Source organism: Vanellus vanellus, assembly GCF_965231255.1.
Source record: "Vanellus vanellus genome assembly, chromosome: 2".
Classification (NCBI taxonomy): domain Eukaryota; kingdom Metazoa; phylum Chordata; class Aves; order Charadriiformes; family Charadriidae; genus Vanellus; species Vanellus vanellus.
In genome coordinates this window covers 132,774,424-132,797,430 of record NC_138906.1, presented here as the reverse complement: position 1 = coordinate 132,797,430, position 23,007 = coordinate 132,774,424, and the positions used below count along the sequence as shown (strand labels likewise).

At 37.1% G+C, this 23,007-nt stretch overlaps 1 protein-coding gene across 1 annotated transcript in view; it reads right to left on the bottom strand.

Moving 5' to 3' along the window:
* PREX2 (phosphatidylinositol-3,4,5-trisphosphate dependent Rac exchange factor 2) overlaps positions 1 to 23,007 on the bottom strand; it is a gene marked incomplete at its 5' end in the record, with an annotated part of 185,079 nt that overhangs the window by 78,756 nt on the left and 83,316 nt on the right. Inside the window, 12 exons of the mRNA XM_082499510.1 lie at positions 2,800 to 2,984; positions 3,839 to 3,956; positions 7,193 to 7,329; positions 9,621 to 9,706; positions 12,174 to 12,322; positions 13,615 to 13,707; positions 13,861 to 14,003; positions 15,153 to 15,225; positions 15,994 to 16,069; positions 16,638 to 16,687; positions 18,029 to 18,132; positions 22,308 to 22,408. Coding sequence (XP_082355636.1) covers positions 2,800 to 2,984; positions 3,839 to 3,956; positions 7,193 to 7,329; positions 9,621 to 9,706; positions 12,174 to 12,322; positions 13,615 to 13,707; positions 13,861 to 14,003; positions 15,153 to 15,225; positions 15,994 to 16,069; positions 16,638 to 16,687; positions 18,029 to 18,132; positions 22,308 to 22,408 — 1,315 coding nt within the window. The remainder of the gene's footprint in view (positions 1 to 2,799; positions 2,985 to 3,838; positions 3,957 to 7,192; positions 7,330 to 9,620; positions 9,707 to 12,173; positions 12,323 to 13,614; positions 13,708 to 13,860; positions 14,004 to 15,152; positions 15,226 to 15,993; positions 16,070 to 16,637; positions 16,688 to 18,028; positions 18,133 to 22,307; positions 22,409 to 23,007) is intronic.

Here is a 23,007-nt window from a genome sequence, read left to right as displayed (position 1 = left end):
ATTCACTGTGTTATGGAACTTAGGAGGTGCCTATTGCTGGGTGGGTCCAACTCTGCAGATGTGTTTGAAAAACACACCCAAAATAACTTTCTAACAAAGGCACCTAAAACACCAGATTAAAGGGCACCTAAATAAGAAAAGGCCGGCATTTTAGAGATACTCAAAGAAGTCTGGACAAACAACACATACAGAATTAATCCACCATGGGACTTAAATCTGTAATTCACTTCTGCTACAGTTCATTACTATATTATCCACCATCACAGATGCAATATATGATTTATAAGCTTGACCAAGGAGTTTAGAAAAAAATGACAATGTAGAGAAATTTTGGAGTGCAAAATCTGCAGTTTTTAAGAAGTTACAGACTACAAATGACTAAATCCTGAGAGAATTTTTTCTCAGGTCCCCAGAAAGATGAATCAAGGAAAGCATTTAACTCTTTTGCTACAGTGTTTAATTACTGCATTGAAACATGCCAGTCACTTTGGTTACGCTTTTAAGTTTCCTTTATGCCAGGTTTAATTAATAATAAAAATTTTAATAAATCCAGATTTTTTTTCAGCTGTACATTAAAATAAGTGCATTCAAAACCATTAACTTTTGCAGCAAAACTTTGGATATTTTCTTATCATAATAATTAACACAGTAAAGATTTGCACAATATAGGAAAGCAGTCCAGGACTACTTCACTCCCCTACTACATATGACACAGAATAGAGATGCAAAGCAACAAAATGCAAAAATTCAAAACAACAATAAATACACAGCAAAGAGAGAAAGAAGCATATGGAGAGACGCATAAGACCCTACTGAAAGCACAGATAATTTTATGTTTAGAGTATTTAAAACCATTTGCATACAGTTACATTTGATGAAGTGCCTCTACAACTTTTATTCTTGCCTTTGAGTTAAGGGACCTGATCTGAATAGAACAGGAACAGGAACAGGAACAGGAACAGGAACAGGAACAGGAACAGGAACAGGAACAGGAACAGGAACAGGAACAGGAACAGGAACAGGAACAGGAACAGGAACAGGAACAGGAACAGGAACAGGAACAGAACAACTGCCTCACCACTTCAGGGCTGATCAAAAATTAAAGCATGTTGTTAAGGGCATTGTCCAAATGCCTCTTAAACACTGACAGGCTTAAGACATCAACCACCTCTCTAGGAAGCCCGTTCCAGTGTTTGACCATGCTCTCAATAAATAAATGCTTCCTAACATCCAGTCGAATCGTCCCCTGGCGCAGCTTTGTACCATTCCCACTCATCCTATCACGGGATCCCAGGGAGAAGAGCTCAGCACCTCCCTCTCCACTTCCCCTCAGGAAGCTGTAGAGAGCCATAATGTCACCCCTCAGCCTCCTTTTCTCCAAACTAGGCAAACACAAAGTTCTCAGATGCTCCTCACAGGACATTCCTTCCAGCCCTTTCACCAGTTTTGTTGCCCTCCTCAGGACGCATTCAACGACCTTCGCATCCTTCTTAAATTGTGGGGCCCAGAACTGCACACAGTATTCAAGGAGAGGCTGCACCAATGCTGAACAAAGTGGGATAATCACCTCTTTTTAGACCACTATCACTTGAAATAAACTTTATATTATTCTAACATAGCTATATTACATCTCCTTATTGGTTTTTAGTAATCTCTAAATATTTAATTAGCCAGCCTAAACACTAAGGGTGATGACACTGCATTATCTAAGGCCAGAATCAGTGTGCTGGAAGTACACTTTTTTACTTAACTACTCCATATACAACAATGGAAAAATATTTCTCAAGCAGTTAGGAAATAATACCTTAAATATTTTATATGAAATTGTAATTACAGCAAGAACTAACATCTTCCAAGCCAGTGACTTGAAGCATTGACTAGACCAGCTCTATCAAATCTCCTGATGTCGGTGCAAGAAGTTACTCCTCTGTCTGTCAACCTGACCTGCTCCAAAGTGAAGTCAGGGAAAGGAAACACACACCCATGTCCCAGCAACTTCAATAAAAGATCAGTATGTTGGCTTACACTTCTGATGGAAAGATCAACAGAAAAAGAAATTTGCAAATATCAATACACTCCCCAAAAGTTGTCTTTCATATTTTTATTAAGTGTACTTTGTTAGTATGTGAAAAGATAAAAACAAACTCAGTAAAAGAGCTGTATTACTACATTATTTGTCAAAGTGACCCAGACAACACTTGCTATAAATAAAAAAATTTCACATCCCGTTCATAGCAATCACAGGTTTTACCATTTGGAAATATTCACAAAGAAAATAACCAAAGCAAACTCAAAAGCTGCTCTTGGTTTTTTTTTTTCTTCCTCTGTGATTTTGCCAATGTGTGCGCCTGTGTGATTTTACATTAAGCCACAGAAAAGACAGACGCTGTGCTACTAGTACTCTTACTGAAACAAAATTTAGAAGTTACATATGCAATTCTGATGAGATTAAACAACATTAGGAAACTACAGCCTACCTTCACAAAGTTTTGACATTTCAGCGAGCCTTCAAGTTTCTTTGCAGCTTTATTTGATAATTAAGAAAAAAAGGGAGAGGGGCAGGAGGAATGGAAGACTTTGAAGTTCTTTAACATTTTTTCAGTTTAGACGCTCGATTTCTAACCACACCATAACTGATTTTGCTTCCTGAGTACAGTCATCCTCCAAAATATCAGAGGGACAAAGGTGACCAATTACAAGATATTAAATGAAATACATACAATCATAAGAATCAGCAGAAGATTCCTCCATTGGTATCAAGCATAGTAAGAATTAATACAAACAAAAATTGCTTCATACCTTTGCAGTCAAGCTGAAAAACCCCTTTGGTTCAATCATTTTTTCTAACACGTGGCACTTTATTCCAGCTGTGCTGTCATATTCGTAAACCACTCCATACTCCAAATGAACATTGTCTACAGTCAGACTCACATGATCTTTCTTCCCATCAATTATTGCCATAGTGTTAAACTTGTCAATTACCTCTAGAATAAAGAAAAATGACACAAATCAGTTGAGGAGGGTTGATTATTAAACAAAATGAAAAGGACATAGGCAAACATTCTAAAAACAGGTATGATCTGATCATTCTACTTGAAAATGTTCATCAAAAACCCAGCAACCAGCTGAATGATTCAAAAATCAGAACATCAGTAGGTTTATGAATGCTAAAATACTAGATTGCTAAAAAGGCGTGAACAGACAAGTCACAATAGTCTCCCTTTACAAACAGTTATTGAAGGGGACTAATTCAATTTCATTTATAATCCAGAGACATAAAAAAGCAAGAAAAAAAGTGGAAAAATGAGAACTTCTAAATAAACTAGAAGAAAGTGACCATGAAAAGTGTCAACATTCAGAAATGAAACCACAATATCAGCATTTACCCAGAGAATATAAATACAGTTCACGTTAACCATCTTTTTAATTACCACGATGCATATGAATCCAGCTTTATCTAAATGTTAATTGCCTGAAAATAATCTGAAGGATAGCTGATTTGTTATTTCTCACGCAGTAGTGACTAATGCATCTAATCTAGCCTTAAATGATTATGAGTGGTGAAAATCGGCTAATTCGTAAGATTATGTATCCTATGAAAGAAAACTGAACAGATTTTCCTTAAAGTGTTTGCAGAAGCTTTTTCTCAAAATGTGGAATACAATAATTTTCAGAGAACAGCATGTTAAATTTACATCTTTAGAATCCATAAAAAAGCAAGTCCTAATGTAAAACATATCTTACAGTCTGCTTGTAGTTTCCTCTCTGAAAACGAAACCACTGCCTATATTTTCCTTGCTACTACAGCAACGTTCTGAGCAACAACAGTATCACATACCTTCCACTTTGCAGTCAAAGGCATCCCCTCCATCATCTCCAGAGGGCTTGGTGTTTGTTTTCTGAAGATCTTCCTGTGCACTTTCAATGCTGTTGTAAACCCACTGTATAGAATCTTGCTAAAAAACAACAAAAAAGGACAGCTAGGAAAAGCTTTGCAAGTGCAATTGATAGCAACTTATTTCACTGCTCTCAAACATGAAACAGTTGCTTTAATTCCTTGATTATTATCAGCTTTACTGCCTTCTGAGTTCCAAGTTAAATATAGCATTTTGAAAATTAAGGAGAATTTTGGCTTTGTCTAAAACCATCTGAAGCATTTTGTCAACTTATTTTTTATTTCAGAGTATACTGTCATGAGACAGTATGAAATCTGTGACAGCATGACATCCGTCAGTTTCATGCCTCTGCCAAAAATAATTTAAGACATTTGAAATCAAACCACAGATTGAAAAATATTTGAGACAAGAAAATGTGAAAAAATAAAGAGAACTGATTTTTGCCTTGCTAAATCTGCTGTGTGTCCACAAATCTGCTGGCAAATATGGAATGACAACCAAAGATATAGTACATCCAGTTCATCTATCACCCATGTGTCACTGGCAAGACAAATATACACTACAGCCTTCATTACTTATATTTGCTTTTACCACAGTTATTTTGCTAGACGTTCTATATTTTTCCCCCAGATTAGCAAAACCCCCAAAAAGCACAGACTCACAAGCCCCAGAAGTCCAGCATCTTATGTGACTGAGTGACAGGCGAGAACAGAATGGTGGCTTGGTCATACAACCTATGAAGAAGCCACGTGTATGCCTTACATCTTGTTCTCCCCCTCACTTACTCAGCCACATGCCCATCACACTCTTGTGGAAGGGCCTATCAAGTATGGCATCTCCAGTCTACTCTTCTCTTCCCCTTACACTTCAAAAGAAGCTCACAGTCAATTCATCATTCCCTCTCCAACAGCTACAGCGAATAAACGACACAATTACGACTAATCTGAACTCACAGACTTTAAAAAGAAGCTTGTGGAAAGAACTCAAAGTTAAGCAAGGATAGCAAAAGTTTAAGATGAATGTTATGATTTTCACACAAAATGCCAAACACATCAGATTATGCTTTGCTACTATACAATATTCAGTCGCTATCTTTAACTCATTAGTCATAGATAACTAAGCTTTTATATGATTAAGGTACTATTTTTCTCTCTAGGTTTCCTAGATTCATCCATGCCTTACTTCTCATTCAATGGCACTTAAATATTTTAACAAGGAAGCTTACATTTCAGAGCTTTCTGTTGACTGTTGGAAGACACCCATGCCCAAGCTGACCAACAGAAACACTTCTGAAACCCATGCTTCTTTGCAGGTCCACCTGAAAGCTTGCTGCTTAGTTATGAAGTCTTACAGGTTTGCTTGACAGCATTAATACTGCCATGCCCTTCTCTAATAGGAAATTTACATTATGTCCAAAGGTTCCTTCATTATTTGAACTTAATATGGCCTAATAGAAGAACTCCTTAAACTGGAAGTCTGTCTCTCAAAAGTTAACACAAGATATAATGCTACATGATTTGGAGCAATGTTCTCCAAAAGCATTACTGAAGCACAAGCTAAGCATAAATCTGTCACATCATGATTAGTATCACTGCAAAGTAATTATAATTCCTAGTAAGTAAAATCTGCTTTCAATTTTCTTCATCCAGACAAGACAGAAAGAATAGAAACATTGTCCAACAGAAGTTACAGCTATTCACACTGCAAGAATCTGAAATGAAACTTCACGCTCCGGGCAAGCAGAAGACTCCTCGCCCTGAGAAGTGGAATATACAGGAGACAGAAAAGATCCCCTTGCAATTAGGCAATTGCCAACCACAAGAGAGACTGCAATATTCATGTTAATTAAATGACAGGCCTATACACTGTACTTACAAAACAGGAGAAATCCAGTTATCTTCCAAATAATTAAAAACCCAAATTTCTGAATAGGAAATGAAATTTTAGCTGTCTTGACACCAGTGGGAATACTGCCATTTATTTCAGTCTAGACAGTTCTCCCATAGCATTTGAAAGAACTACATCCTAAATGAAGTTTTTCTCGTCAGTCTGGGGGATTTTAGTTATTTGTGATTTGCTGAATTATGATCAGCTACTTTTAAAGACTGAAATAAATACTCTGTATAGGAAAAAGTTATATACTACAACATATTACTCAAGTGGATTAAAAAAATAGAGTAATTTTGCATGTCAAGGCATCCATGCCAGCCAATATTAATCAATCCTCTTTGGATGTCACTCATCTCTATAGGAACTCCACACTTACACACAGAGAGAATACACCTGCTATGAAGAATTTAATTTATCTTTTATTCTTGCCAGTTTTGCTACTAGTGCGCAAAGTACCCTCTCTTTACTAGACCACACCTTCCTTAAAGAATAGGTGAGCTTGAGCTTGATACGCCATGTAGCAACTTCAGTTCTGTATTAGAGTTTAAATATAAACATCCAGACAAACATTTTCATAAAGACTGTATTTGCATGACACAGTTCTAACTCTTACTTATAATTCTTATTCCAAATCTATGCAGTAGGTGTAGGAGAAGGACTTCACTCTTGATGTTAATTGGGTTTTTCTTTTCAATTAAGATTCACTGGAAGAGTCTGTGAAGTTTGATTACATTGGTTCACAGTTTACGAAAAATTTGCAGGGTCTTGGAAAAATTACATCATAGAAGCCAGCTGGTTTTGGTTTTCTTCCTTAAATTTGTGTCTTAGAAGCCTTAGACTTTCTCCTAAACTAATGTGGAAAAGATAACAAAAATTGCATGCTTATATTTAAAAAAGTGAAATTTTGAGTCCTTGAATGTCCAAGATTGAAATGCAATGGGAACACGGAGACTTTTATAGATGGAATATGTGCAGTCTGCTCTCTATGTGCTGAAGTGTACAAAATTCTGGAAGATCAGCTTTTTGCATTGCATTCTCCTGCTGCTGAACAGGCAGTGAGCTGTATAAATCCCTCTCCATCATGATGAGAATATACCTTGTAATGCTTTCTGCATAGAACTGCAGAAACACTTGAAATAATACTTTAAAAATACCATATAAAAAAAAAATAGCTATAAGCTTAGATTTATTTCAACGCAGAAATTAAACAGACCTTGAACATCAGCAATATACTGAGCAATCTTCAGCTTTTATAATTCAGCTGGCTTCCCTTCACTTTTACTCACTACTCCTTTCCCCTCATCACGCTCAAACACAACAGATATGTTGACAAAGACACACACCACAAAAAAAAATGACCAAAACTATTTAGAAGAAAATCTGCAAGGGTAACAAGTGAGCCGTACCTGCATTGGCCGCCTGTACTTCCTGCACGCCGTGACATGAGCAATAACACTTGCATGAGTCTCTTTGCTGACATTAATTCCATTCACTTTGATTATGCATTGGCCAGGGTGGAGACCTGCCGCAGCCGCCACCGTTCCTATAAAAAACCCAACGTAGTTAACGGACTTCTTTTCCTAAACATCTCCTTTAAAGCTTCCAGTCCAAAACCCTCATTTTTTAATCATAATCTGCTCTCACCAATTCTTACATACTTCCCCTGACCACAGGGTGCTTCTGCAGTCAGCTGGACTCCAAGAAAATGGAGTTCCCCAGAAGAGGATTCCATAGAGAAGACCAGACTATTTTCTAAAGGCTATTTTATAAAACAAGTGTTGATTAGTAATATGAGTATATGGAAAATTTATCTCAAAGAAGAGTATTTTAAAAGCATAAAAAGGCTCTAGCTTGAAACTCACTAATTATTACTTAGACCACTTTTATTCTGAATTCCTTTACGTGCCCCAAGCTTATGAGCTTCTTGACTACTTCAGGTGTCTATTTTACATACAAACAGAAGTTTTCTGACAATGCATAAAGAAGTATCAGACCATACCAGAGTTTCTTGTTAAACATTAGGTGAAATATCCAAATCCAAAGACATTTCCAAGGACCTCGTTCTTATTTATCTTTTTACCAACTCAATCATACAGACTGTCTTACAGCTTTAATCAAAATACCCAAAGATAACCAACTACGAGATCTCAAATTTAATTAACTGGGGGAGGGGGGGGCAGACAGGACAGGACACGACACAAAACATTCTCTTTGAGCAACAGAAAATATATGGTTTGAGGCTTTATTTTCATAATGGAATAACCACCTTGTGAAAAACCTCTCTCCATTGTACAGGTGCTACAAAAATAGCAGCTGTCTCCAGGTCTTTTCAGTGTGACTCAAGCCCGCTCCTGAAAGACAGCCTGCTGGAGTATGACCTTAGTTTCAGCTACCTGAACGTTTGCCTCCTTGTGTCTCTCTTGATACTGCCACAAAGGTGCCAGGGGAGTCAAAATCTATTGCCTAGAGACTGCAAGGCTGAGGTGCAGAAGCTACCTGCTACGAAAGAAAAGGCTAAGACTGAATCTGCAGGGCTGACAAATAGAAAAGCTATGTCATGACTTGTCAGCTGAGCATATTTGACAAGGAAATAACATAAAGAATATACTTGGATTTCCCTCATTTTAGGTATTATCAGGTTAGATGATAGCTGCATTTTAAATCTAATATCAAGGGAAGTCTTTGGAAATGACACTGTTACCAGGTACTGCTATTAAAAAAAAATAGGAAAAAGAAAAGGGATTTAAAAATAATCATTTCAATAGGCCTTATTAAATACCTCTCTCGAAAAAAAAAAAAAACAAAAAAAAAACAAAACCCTCTCTTCAAAAAACCCAAAGTCCTAATTCAGGGAAGTATTTAAGCATATGCTTAAAATCTTCCAGGTTTAGCAAACCACACAAGGAAGCACTTACACATTGTTGAGGCTAATTGGAATAAAGTATGTGCTTAATGAATAAAGATAGGCAGTTGAATTGAGATCCAGGTGCAGAGATAATTATCACATCAGCTCAACAGTCTGTAGTTTATTAGACTTTCTCTTGAAAATCTAATTTCTGGCACCATAGCCTAGGAAAAAGTCATCGAGCTCTGTTCAAATCTGGCTGCTTTGCAGATCGGTTCACTTTAAATTCTTCAGTTACAAAGGGACAAAGGAGGGGGAAAGGACACGACTTCCCCACAATAGCTAAAAATACAGTGTTAGTTGGCTCTACCATTACCAACATGTGACAGCAACAAAGAATGCTTCAACTTCTTTTATTACCAGTGCACCAGTCAGTAACATACCGAGTTAGGGATGGCACGCGTTTGACAATCACGTCACAAAAAGGACAAAACAGTATTTAGAGGAAACATCTGCAATTACTAAGACAGACTAGGTCACTAGCACCCTTGAAAATGTTTGTGAAAAGTGCATTTTCTGCAAAATGTTTTCAGAGCATTGCAGAACCACCTGGCCACCTAACAAATTAACACTCAGGAAGTCAGTGGTTCCCAACACCCATTCACTGGAGAAGGTGATTTTGCATCCATCAGCTATTCCTTAGTCTGTAAAGAATGCACAGCCTTAAGTTAACTTTCCTACATTTGTGTAAATACATATTCTCCTCCCTCACTCCCCCGCAAAAAAAAAAAAAAAAAAGCCAGGAAATCTATCCAAAGCTTATAAAGTATAATAACACAATCTTATTTGGTTTTATTTAATAATGTCTGTTACTCTGGGGAAAAACGAAAATCTAAGCTGAACCACTGGGCCTAATTTCGATTTATCTCAGTCACGCCATGATATTAAATTTGTATTTCCCACTACTGTTGACAGCTTTTATGGCTTACCTCTCCCAACAGCATGGACAACTGATGGGCCAAAGCCTCGGATTTGGAATCCAAGTCCATCTGCAGAGTCAGGAATCTTCACTGTCCTGATACAAGCAAAAGTTCAATATGAATGCAGCAAAAGGTAGCATTTTGTTATTCAAGATAAAAGTGGACACCAATAAGTAGGTTACAAGGGTGTAAGACTCTACACTTTCATTCAATTCCCAGTTTCAGATTCAGCACCATTCATATTCCAGATATTTCTGATGGCAGTGGTGCAAAGTAAGAGCAAGCTGAGACACCGAAACCAACCAGAGGAAGGCAATCCTATTTTGCAGGGAAATTCAATACGCTAGTTACGACCAAAGCACCACCGTAGCTTTAAAATTCCTCCCAAAGGGACTGCAATTTGGCTAAGCTGCCACAGCACAGCAAGACTGAAAGCCCTGGGAAGGCAGGCAGCCTCCCAGCCAAAAGGACAGAGCCTGAGGACCACAGATCATGGCAGGCTCCGTCAGATGAGCTGCAGAAGACTGCAGCGACTAGATCAGCATTACAATTCATTAACATGTAAGTGTCTGCTTGGTGAGTTTTACTGAAAAACTATTTGGTTGCAGTTTTTCTGAGCAGCTAGGCAAAGTACTGAGTTTGTAAAGAGCCACCTACTACTCCTATAACTTGTAAGCGCACTGTGCTATGCTCTCGCGTGGTCTAAGTGCAACAGTAATAAATCTACTGACAAACATAACCAACAAAAGCACAGTTCTGAGAAGCAAAATTCACATCTACTCCTTGAAATGAAGCCCTGAGCTCGCCCAAAGTAAGCTAGCGTATCCACATGGTATCAGCTCAGGTTGCAGAAAAAGCAACACAGCTGCATTAGCCCTTATCAGAGCTAGTTAGGTCATGCATAACAGTCCACTGATTTAACTTTGCAGCATTCACTTACAGTGCCAGCTCCGTTATTATTCAAGGGATCTTTGCCCTGAGCTCCATTTGCCCGTGCAAAAGCAGACAAATTCAAATTGGCGCTGAAAAGTGATTTTAAAATATGTTTGGACCGTAATAAACTTGATTTACAGGTAGCTTTGAATAATATAATTGCATCATTTTTTGTACTTTCTTTTTCTTCTGGCATACATAATGTTTAGCATTTGGAGATGATTATCAGCAGAGGTGAGAACCAAAACCCACTGAAGTCTACATTTTTCTAAAAAATATTAGAATATTCTTGACATTAATAACTTTTCATTTGAAATATTTTCATAAGTATAGCATCCTTTAGCATACTTATATATTAACTAAGGTTGATACACTATATGGTTTCATTCTGAAGCTGCTTTCTGAACATACTAATGAGCTATGAAAAACCATCACTGGTTGTTTAGGCTAAGAATTTAGGAGAGAAACATCTCTTCTGCCAACATAATTCTGTTAGTAGCAGCTCCTGACAAAAAGCAGGCACCACTGAGAAACAAATTCTTCAACTCCTCTGAACTCCTCATTCACTACATCATCTCTGTCAACCTTGAAATTCACCCACATTTTCACGGGCAAGTTGCGTCAGAAATTAAACCAAAATCTACATTAAAGAAAGGCCAAGATATGCCTTTTACGCTTGCTATGCTATCATCTACTGGTTTGGGGAATTTTTTTTCCTGTTGTTTTTGTTTGGCTTTTTTTTTTTTTTTTTTTTTTTTTTTTTTGAGTATCAGTCCAGATGATCACCTTTATGCCATATTTCTTTCTTTTCTTTTTTCCCCTTTCTGGGTGCCATCATATTTCTCAAGACACCTTTGCTTATTAACAGGAGAAATACGTCTCTGTTCTACTGCTGAACCAGAGCCATTTCCAAGGCACTCTGTGCGCGCTGTCTGCTAACAGAGAACGAACAGTTCCTCCTTACCCTGCAAAATTCGACCAAAATCACTCCTGACCACTGTTTCTTAATCTCCTCTTTCTCTAGTATGTATAAACCAGTAACAACTGCATTAACTTTATTAATAAACCTATGCTGATTTACGTACTTTCTGAAGCCAGCCACCAGGCCTCACTTGGCTTTTGTTTACGTAACAAAAATTGCATTCAGGTAGGAATGGTCAAAACTGGGTACAGAAATGCGTGTCTCATATAAAGACGGGGAGCTGTTTACTTGCTCCTGCTGTTTACACAACCAGCACACACGCTGAAGAGTCCCATTAGATCACGGAGTCCGACTTCTGCCAAACCAGCAACGAACCCCCAGACAGAGGAACTTGTTTAATAAACGCAGTGAGAGATAAGTGATCAAAACTATCCATACAGGCAAGGAAACTTCATTTACACTTGCGGTTCCCCCCTGTATTTGAAGTGGCAGAGCTGATGATCTAAAGCACTTGCGTTCTGCTTTCGCTGACTGACAAGTGTAATAAAACAAAATCAAAGCAGATCAAATTGCTTGGCTTTACAAAGTCAGATTAGATACAGCATTTAAAATAACTTTACAGTAGTGCTGTCTGAAGTTCCGCTGGTCTTATAAAATTCACTTCGATTGCAGTTTGTAAAAATTCCCCCAAAGGAATGACAACTTACTCCCGTGGTTTAGTGCTCACAAGAACCCGCAGGGGCTTTCTGCTGTTTAAACACGCTTTCAGGAAGCAATCCACTTCACTGAAGGGTCGCAGAAAAACCAGGTCACCGTTAATGGCAAAGATTTTTTTCCCAAATTCCAAGCCTGCCATCTAGAAAACAATAACAGTTGTGTATATGTTTGCCTTTTATAACCATTAACACGATGTTTTCTTTGGTTGGCACGCAACCCCAACAGGAATAATGACATGCACATTTCCTTTACATTCTTTATGGCTTCTTCACATACCACGCACAAAAGACTTACACCACAAAGCATTTCTAGAATAAATTGACACGAAGGGTAAACACTCATTCTGAAGAGACCTAAATTCAAGGCCTAGCCTTAATCAAGATTTTATGACAGTATTACAATATCAGTTAATATTTGTAATAATTAACACAACAGCTTTCATTGAGCCAGTTTATTTTTTTTATGATGTTACCTAATTTGTCCATCCACCATTCTCCAAAGGAACTGGAGCTTCTCTTCATCAGAAAAGACCTGATTAATATTTTAGTAAGTGAATATTTATTAAGTTCCAAAACAAAACAATATCCTTGAACGTTCCATGGCTTTTGAGCCAAAGGTAGGGCAAGCCAAATTGCATGCAGTTTTTAAACTCTGGTCTAACAGGAAAGGAACCATAACCAGTGGGATGGCAGCAGTACACAGCGCAGCTCTGGGCACAGGTGAAGCTTTAGCGCCATCTGACATCGGGGCAGACCCTGACTGCTAGAAATCACCCTGGATATAGCTCTGTGTGGCTGTATTATATTGTTGATCTATTTTTATCTTAAATTTCTATTCCACCATGAGATTCAGAAAGGCTTGAAATCTAGGCCTGAATTTTTTCTCTCATGAAAGAGACACGTTCTTTATCATTACGTGTACAGAGACTCCCACGCAGTTCAGTAGAATATGAATTTACTGAAAGAGTGTCTAAAGCAATACTAACAAACAGAAAGGCTGCAATTTATTCATTCAGATCTTCAAATTCTAGACTTTATCCAAAGCTTGTTATATTCTTTATTATGAAATATATCATGTGCAACTGTCAAACTAGCTTTATACTCATTTCATATACCACCAAAAATGTTTATTCCACTCATGATTAATGTCATCACTGGAATATTATAAAATGTATAAAACTAAAATGATCATTTTTATATCATCACTCAATATGACAATTTACCTGAGCAGAAAACGATTGTTCATAATGGTCAGAGCAATATTTTAAACAAAAAAACAAAGCCAAAGAAAAATAAAGATTCATAACCACAGCTTTCTTGGAAAGTTGTCATTGTTACCTTCTACTACAATAGATTTTCCTAACTGATGTACAAAACATACACCTGCGATCAAGTGAATAAAACAGAGAAGATGAGTTATAATACTTGATACCTCAGCATTTGATCCTTTCTCCACCACTTTAATAATTGGCACCTTATTTTTATCTTCTAAACCAAAACCATAGGTGCCTTCATTAGATTTAATCTGAAAAAGAAAATTGTTCAAAATATTGTTCAGAAAGGCATGAAGAAAAGCTAAATTACATCCCTGTTAAATAACAAAACACAGTGCTAATACATTGTTGCTACAACCAGTTTTTTCACTCACTAAAGCATACAATTATTGGGTTTCACTCACCAGCAATGACTTGGCTATGACATTTTCCACTACTTTCAGATCATGTTTCATGAGTCGGTGCTTCATATTTGACCCTTCCATTTCTTCATCCGCATAAAAACGGAACAGTAGTGGTTCATCTTTAAATTCACTTTTCTCTAACACTGTACGATAGAAAGCCAGACATATCAATCCTTTTTTTCTTTTTTTCTTTTGAATATCTTGTCTTCCATAAACTATAAAATACTGAACGTGCACGCACATATTAAATGCTAGAAAACTATTTTTGTGTGTAAATCTAGGGAAATCTTCATTTTTAACATAAACACAATTTTTATTTGGATGCACTACAGATAGGTATCACTAAGCTCATTTTCAATTACATCTGGATTCCACCAAACTGAGGAAGATGCATTAGGCTGAAACGGTTTTAGTGAAAATGCCAAGCACAAGTTTTTTACCTAAAAAGGATTGAAAAACATGATTTTGAAAAGTTCTGCTGGACAGCTGCTGGAGATGCTCACCACCATGTTCTGGCACTCTCCTGGTGGAGAAGCATGCTGGGTTCTGTATTAGAAATAGGTTTGGTGGGAATGTGGAAGCAACTAGAGGAGCAGATGGATGCAGTTTGTAAGTTTAAAAGTTAAAGGGAGAAGAATGAATGGTGCCAGAGAGGAAGTTAATTCTCCCTCTTTCTCTAAACAAGCTGATGAGAAAATCCTTTCTTCCTCTTTTCATTTCAGTAAATGACCTACTGCTTCAATCCTTTCACTGAAATCTTCCCTCTGATGCTATTAAATGAGACCTTGTTCACCTCATTTTTGGTACTGCACATATCTCTGCTCTCCTCTCCCTTCTTTGTTCACTGCTGTCGTTACGATTTTCTCAGTTTTCTACAGTCCACTTTCTCTTATTGTCACCGCTTCACTTTTTTAAAGAGATGCTCCTCCATACTTTTTTCATTCCTCCAAAAATGTCTCCTTTCTTGCTACACATTTCCTAAATTTTCACCATCTCATCTATGCAAACATGTATTACCTGCTTAAGAAATTTCTTTCAAAGCAGCTAATAAAACTGCTCCCCCAAATCTTTCAGAAAATTAATTTCTCAGTACATGCTATAAAATAATTTTCAGAGTATACAATAGGTACTTTTTTATCTTGAAGATTGTAGCATAGGTCTCTACAGCGATTCAATGAAACAACTTCCTATCCCTTCTGTAATATCTTTACCAGTCCCTGCATTTCCTTCCAGCTGCATAGATAGCATTAAACAAAAGGTAAGCATAGCTTGTACAGAATGTATTTACTCACCATGGTGCATAAACCCATTATCACAAAGAGCTACACCGAATATCATAGCTTCCTCCCTCGTCCGGCAATCCCCCTGTTAAACCATAGCAATTTTTTTTTTTTTTTAATATATTTTAATATAGCAGCAAAATGAATTCTATGCACAATGGCGTAACCTCGCAGGGCTGGCAATGGTTGTGGATTATATTTACCACCGCCACCTTTATATGTACATTTATAACATACATATAAAGCAGTATATACACGTTTATCATAGAATCATAGAACAGATTGGGTTGGAAGGGACCTTTATATGGCATACCTCTTTATAATTACAAATAAATATGTAAACATTCAGTAACACAGCAGCCCCCATAAAAATTGAACATAATAGAATCTAAAAGCGTCAAAACTTTTAACTTTCATTTTACGAAACTGGTGCATGTTGACTGAGTGAACAGGATACCCTGTTCTTGTTCCCAGTTCGCTTAAAATAAAACAGAACTGATGACAGCAAATTGGTACTGACTTTTATCCATCTAGTTAGTAATTTGTTTTTTCAGAGCCTATCCATTTCATTTTAAGCCATGAACAATGTTACGTGCTGAATCACAAAGCTAAGTCTCATTAAAGCACTTAAAGTTCAATTGCAAATAAGGAAGATAAGCACAAAAGGGATGAACAGCATGGCTGCTGACAGCTGATTTCTGTTACATGACTTGTTTAAGAGGATTACACTTACACACACTGTTCTAATAACCCTCACACAAAGTGTTTGCATGTTATTCTGTTTAATACATCACTACCTTTCAAATTAGAATTTAAATGCAAAACATACACAAATCCAAAGGTGTATACTTGCCTGTGCAATCAACCAGTCTATGAGTTTGTTAGCCATGACCACAGATTTGTAGGTTCTCAAGTGATAATCTTTATCCCTGTTCAAAACAAAACAAAACAAAACAATTTAAAAAAAAAAATCAAACAAAAATTCAAAAGAGCCTAACAAAAATAACCCTTGTATTTTATAAACCAGTTAGCGTAAGCATGAACTGAGCGTTTTATAATGATTCAGAAGTTGCCTCTGGGGTAAAGGAGCAAATCAAATGTTTCAGTGTAGAAAGAAAGGAGGACGCTGACCATATCTTACTGGGGTGATAATGTCACTGGAGTATAAAGGCAGTTGTTTTGTTACAGCTGGGACTCTCCAAAGGAGGTAATGGAGTGTTAGTAAAGGAGTATATTAATATATACAGTAAGCATATAAGCATATCCATCAGGACCTAGAAGGCTCTAAAATGCTGTAAAAAAAGGTCATATTGAACGGTGTTCGCAGTCATTTAACGATTCAGTCATGCTTTTTGTCTTGATAGCCCTTCAATCTTGTTTGATTACTGCCAAGAGACCGATCTTGAAAGGATGGGTTAGGTTCCCACATGCAAGCACAGTATCTTCAGATTATATACTTCTTCTGAATGACTCTAAGAATTTCCCAATTGGACTCACCTAATTACTGGGGTAAACAGACTGTGAAGGCGACAGTACAGTCGTACACCCTGTTAAAGATACATATGAGGTTAACCACACGTTTACACCACAGAGAACATAAGAGGAACGGATGCAGTAAGGAAGCCTATATGTTCGAAATGCACTTTATTTACATAGTAAAAAAAAAAAAGTCTGTTCAAATTCCTATATATTTTCATGTGCCCAAACTTAATATTCCCAGATAACAATATTGGTTAATAAATTATGAGAAAGAAAACATTTCCAATCTAATCTAAGCTTCACTGAGACACATGCAAAAAGGATTAGCTTTATGGTAGCATTAAAAAATTAAGATATAGGACTTTGAAAGAAAAGTACACAAAACCTGAAAGGTAAAGCAACATTTCCATGCATTAAGGTTTTCCCAATCACTGCTTGCTACTCCATACATAAAGTGAGTAATTATAGTAAAAAACAGTGCATTTGATTATATGCATCAACACTTCACTTACAAATTGAAATTATAACCAATAAACTTCTTTAAAACATGCAGAAAAATTTAAAGATTGGAAATGCTTTCAATTAAAAACAAAAAAATAAAACATTTGAAGGAGTTTAAGAAACTAACATAAGAAAATGTTACTTAAAAAAAGAAATCACATTAGTATTCCTTAGCAGACTATCAAAAAACAATTATGTTTATAACATGCAAGAAGAACCATGTATAACAATTGAAAGCTGTGTAAAATTAGATTTCATCCTACTTTGCTGTGCCTAATAGTTCAGTAGTGAAGATTTTTCTAGATATACCTTACATTAACAAATGCCAGCAGAAAAGTGAATTACACTGTAATATAATACCCAAATGCTGACAACTTCTACCGCCTCAAAATCATGAAAAGTTTGAATATTAATTATTTTAAAGGCAACTTCATTCAATCATTTTTTTATGCTCAGTAGTGTAGACGGATAGCATCACCTATGTTTAAACGTCTGTGACTGCAGATTTATTGCCTTGTTAATGCACTAATAAAAGACACTCAGATTTAACAGAAAATTTAAAGCCATTTTCTACGTATAGCTTCGTATCTATTAAAATGGACTAAAAAATACAATAGACTGCAACACCAGCTTCAGAATTCCCCAGAAACACAGGCAATGCATATGCATATGAAACCATTAAATAACAAAAATAACTGAAAAATAAAAAACTTTAATTTGTATTTAAAATGTGTAAAAGCAGGCCAAAATCTTCCCTTACAAATGGAAAACTGAATTTTATTCACATAGAGGCAGGCAAGTGTGAGGGGATGTTATTTATCCTAGCATAATATTTTACATTATATTTCAAGCAGAACCTCCATTTCTCATGTGTTCTTCCTAATAATAGCAACTGTTCAATGCTGTACCTTAGAGATCACATCCTGCATCTCATTTCTGGGGTAGTATGTTCCATCATCATATCGGAATCTGTACAGCATGTGTTCAGGTTTGAATTGGTGCTTATCTGTAACTACATTTAAAATAAAAAAAGTCATGTATTGTTAGGTGACTTTCGGAAGAAAACAAGAGAGAAGACAGCCAGCACCCTTTCTTCTAATAACAGCCCATTACAAAGCAACAGGTAGATTTCAGACAGGGAGGGCAGGAAGCCCAATTAGATCATCTGCCCTAAGTACCTTTATGTCACCAGTGACGGTATTTCTCACTACATTTAAGCAGTCCAGAAGAAATCAAAGAACTTAAAGTCACAGGGCAAAGAATAAGAAAGACAAACAGGCAGGGAACAGCCTGAAAAATTAGGCACTCAAATCTGCTCTAGTCTTCAGTGCTTTTTGCAGAGCTTATTGACCAAATAGCCAAATAAAGCTTCTTTTGCAACTATTCATGCTGTTGTTCCATGTTATTCTCTGTTCTAATTCTTGCAGAGGTCAACATCAGATGAGTTAAAGATACGAACCCTCTAAAACATAACTGACCAGTCTTGCACTGGGGAGGAAATGGAGAGGGAGCATCTTCCTCTGTCCACAGCCGGCTGCAGGTCTTCAGTGCAAGAGACTTGCAATCATTATGAAGGCATTGATAATTCATTTCCCCAAAGACCCATGAAAAAGGATCTGAACATGGATTTCCAGAGTTTCACAAGACTCCTACAACAACCTCACAACTTCAAGTGTTTTGTCAAAACAGAGACATCATATGATACCAAAGTTTTCCTGGAAATGGTATTACAGCAAGACTTTCTGAAAAAAAGCGGATTCATTTGATGGCTGAGGACAGCGCTAGGCACTAGCACCATCCTAGGATAACCGTCTTGTATTAATTACTGTTTTGCTTGCAGATGTAAGCTTTAATTTTGAAACTAAAATTGCACGTCATCAACTGATAAAGGAGGCTACTGTAATGTCCTCATTAATCAGAGTAACAGACCTGACAGTGTTAAGTGATTCTTCGGTGCATGCCTTCCTACACCAACTGATTAAACCATCATCCCTTATTCTCTTCAAAAAATTTAGTTAGGCACCATAAACTTTGTAAAGTACGGTGCCTTCTGTCTGCATCCTTTTTCATGACCCTTCAAGCTCTTCAGTACCTCCACACATGATTTGATACATGGACAGAAAAACTGGACTTCATATATTAAGTGGTTTCACCGGTGTCATGTGCAAGAGCAAAATAACTTCTATACCTGTATTTGATGTATCTACTAACAGCAAAGCCCAGGACACTATTCCAATTGCCTTGGACTGATGGTTCACACTAAAGTGATTATCCAAAGTAACCCCTAAGCTCTTTTACATATCATTGCTTCTCAATACATCAAATATAGACTACAAGATTTTCACATACAATGCCTAGTATAACTATCTAAACGAATTTTAATCAATTATGACCATTTAACTCAGAAAAAAAAGATAGCTTCTAGTTCTGCAATTAAAAATAATTTCCTACTGTCAGAGAAAAAATTTATTACACTAGATTAGCATACATTAAGAGGTTTTAAAACCATCAACTACAGAAAACAGAAAAACCCAGCACCAGGACAGTATTGCCTAAGGCCAAATTGTTCCTCCCAGTTACAGAGATGCGCAAGGAGGGAACCAGGACTCCAAAACACCTTTCCATCCTTGCATGCCCGCGACGAACAGAGCAGGCTCTGCCCTCTGAGGAACACAAGCACCACTCGGTCTTTGCAGCCCCTACTTACACACGGGGCACCAGAAACTAGGGGAGCAGGTCCTCAGAGCCGGCACAGCCTGAGCTCTGGAAAGCAAGAAAACCAAGGAAACCAGACAAGGATGCTTCCAACTACAGTATTGTGTAAACCACCACAGATATCCAGGGAATGCTGTGAGGGACGCTGTAAATCACTATTTGTTTTTTGGGGGGGGTTGTTTTCTATTATATAGATGTGATTTGGCTTGTTCTACTCAAGAGGAAGGTTAGATGATCTAGCAGCTACTGCACTAACATGGAAACCTTAAAAAATATGAAGACATTTAGCTTACTGTATAGCGTTCCTTTTAACTAGAATCAGCTATACATTTGCAAGGCTATAGTTTCAAACACTTACAGCTGCTATAATGCTGCACTACCACTAAAATAAGCAACCCTAAGTTGTTTTGTATGTCACTCCCAATAATGTACTTATACTTTGTGTAGGGATAGATATTTATATGGCACACGCTAAGAAAAGGGAACTGATCCAGGTTTAAACTGGTCTTTATTTTTTTTTGCCAGGGTAATTTTGACTCAGATCAGTATATCATTCTACAAAACAGCACAGCCACATAAATACCTATTAATTTTAAAACTATCTGATATTCAGATTATTTTTGTAACTACAAAGCTCCTTGCTGCCTTGAGAGGAACCTTCCATCTCTAATCAGCAGCAGCAAGTGACTGGACAAAGTATCTCAGCCCACAGGCTGACAAAAGTCATTTCCGATATTGGACAACGTCACCAGGTGGATTAAAAACAGCGACATACAGATTTTTCCCTTTTGCAAAATCGGAGGGGGGAAAAAAAAACAAACGCAACAAACAAGGGAAAACCGTAACTTTTCTACTTGCAAGAGTTCACGCATCAGGAAGTAAGACAATGCCCATCACAACATGGGTCTGCAATCGCCAGAATGAAGCCCAGCATAGCGCAAATAACGGCCAACACAGTGAATATGCAAAGTCTAACAAAGCCCTCCACAACATTTGCAATGCGAGTAACAGCCAAACTTTCTTTCTCCCTTGCTCCCTCTGTGAAAACAGATGGTTCATTCAACTTTATTTTAAGAATTCTATTTTCACTGAACCACAGCTGGATCCACTATTCAAAGTAGCATGTCTGGCTCACATTTCTATGCTTTAATATAATTACCCTTTTATCTCATGAAATTGCACAATATTCATTTAACTCTGTATTGACAAAGTCTATGAGTGTATTTGGGATATAAATTACGAGATCAGGAGATGAATCTTTGGCAACAGAATTATTCCATTGTAAACAATTCTCTGTGTGTAGTAAACATAATAGCATCTGACATTTGAATGATGGTGGAGGAAAATCATGTAGACTGACATTAAAGAATTAAAGACTACATAACCACTGATGAATAACCTTAATGTTTTTTCTCCTCCTCTGCATATGTTTAAAATGCATACAGCTAAGTGGCACTCTGTTACTGCCGCTTTCTTTCCAGACAAGGACATTGAAAACATCGTGGCAAAGAACTTAAAAAGTATGTGTTAAATTCATTGCTAGATAAAACAAAGAAGTATTAAAATGTGTATCATCAATGATTCCATCTAAACTTGCACCCAGGATCTATGCTGGAACAGTAGCTAACTTCCCAACTGTTTCATTATTTGGGGTTTTTTGTTTCATTATTTGGGATGTTTTTAAGTGACTGTACGTATTGTAAGCCAAACATGACTTCAAAACCAGAAGTTTCTTCAGTTCGCTTATATGGCCTTGTTGGACTGTACCTTGTAAAAGGACCAGAGATGAGGACCTGCTCTGGTACGATAAAAAAGTTGCCAATGCAAATTACCTCCAGAAATCAAACCTTATCGGCTCAAAAACTGAACCATTTCAATAATACTTCTCTCCAGAATGAGCTAAACACAGACAGTTGACTGAAAGTTTCAAAATAAAAATATGAATTTTAGTAACTCTGCAACTAGTGAAAATAAGGCCTTAAAATTCAAAAGATCAAACTGTTGGGTTCTAGGTTGGATTCCACCAGCTCCACTTGTAATACCTAACAGATGAGCAGGTACATTTATCAACAGCCAACTGTGACTCGTTGTCTTCTACAATTCTTAGTTGAGCGTGTATCCCTAAGAAGTCTGGCCTTAAAAGAAGGCTTAAATCCTTAAAAGCGGTCTACCATTCTCTGTTCCCCCAGAATTTGTTTTTGATTACAAGAGAATAGCACTGTTTCTCCAGGTCCCTGTTTGCAATGTTGCGATCCCAACAGCATAGATGTAATCAGATTAAATCAATGGAGCCTATCCCAGTAAATCTGCTAGGCATGGACAATGGCCCCATGAGGTCCCTGCAAGGATATAATGCAGATTCAACAAGCTGTCTTGCGTTAACAAGACCATCTTTTTGTCAAACAAAATTAAGTCCACTCTAATTACAACAATTACCTTGAAAACAAGTAAGTTAAAACTAATTATATTTACCATGATGGATAATGCCATTCTCTAATAAAGCCTGCCCAAGATGAACACCTTCTTCAGATTTGTGTATCTCTCCAATTTCCAACAACCAGGATACAAATTCACTGAAATAAAAACAGATACGTAAAACAAACTTTAAATGTCATACCACCAGATCTGCTACATTTTCCTCTCAGTTACTAGTGTTTCTTACTAACCTAGTAAGTGATTCTTAAGCCTAATGATCTCCAGAATGTCATACCACCTTTAAAAACCCCACTCATTTCAACCTTTTTATTATTTCAACATAAATACATGTGGTTTCCCTTGAGATGTCTTTTCTCTTCTGCTCAGAAGTTTTACCTCCGTGAAGTTTACCTTGCACGTGCTGAAGACTTTCCATGTTTTCTGGGATCTCCTAAACTAGTACAGCCACATTTGACCAGACAGCCAAATATAAGGCAATCCCAGGCATACTACTGCACCTACCCAGGGCAGCTATGCCATGAAGGCAGAACATAATGGCACTATGATCCAACAGTAGCCCTGTTACTTCCAAGGTGGGTCAGGCGCATTGACATCCTGAGCATATTCACAAAGTATATACTGCATACGCAGGAAATACCTGGCTTGTATCACAATAAACCTGATGCAGTTCAGAGACGACGAATTTATAGCACGTAAGATATTTGCATGTATGTTCACAGTATCACAGTATGCTAGG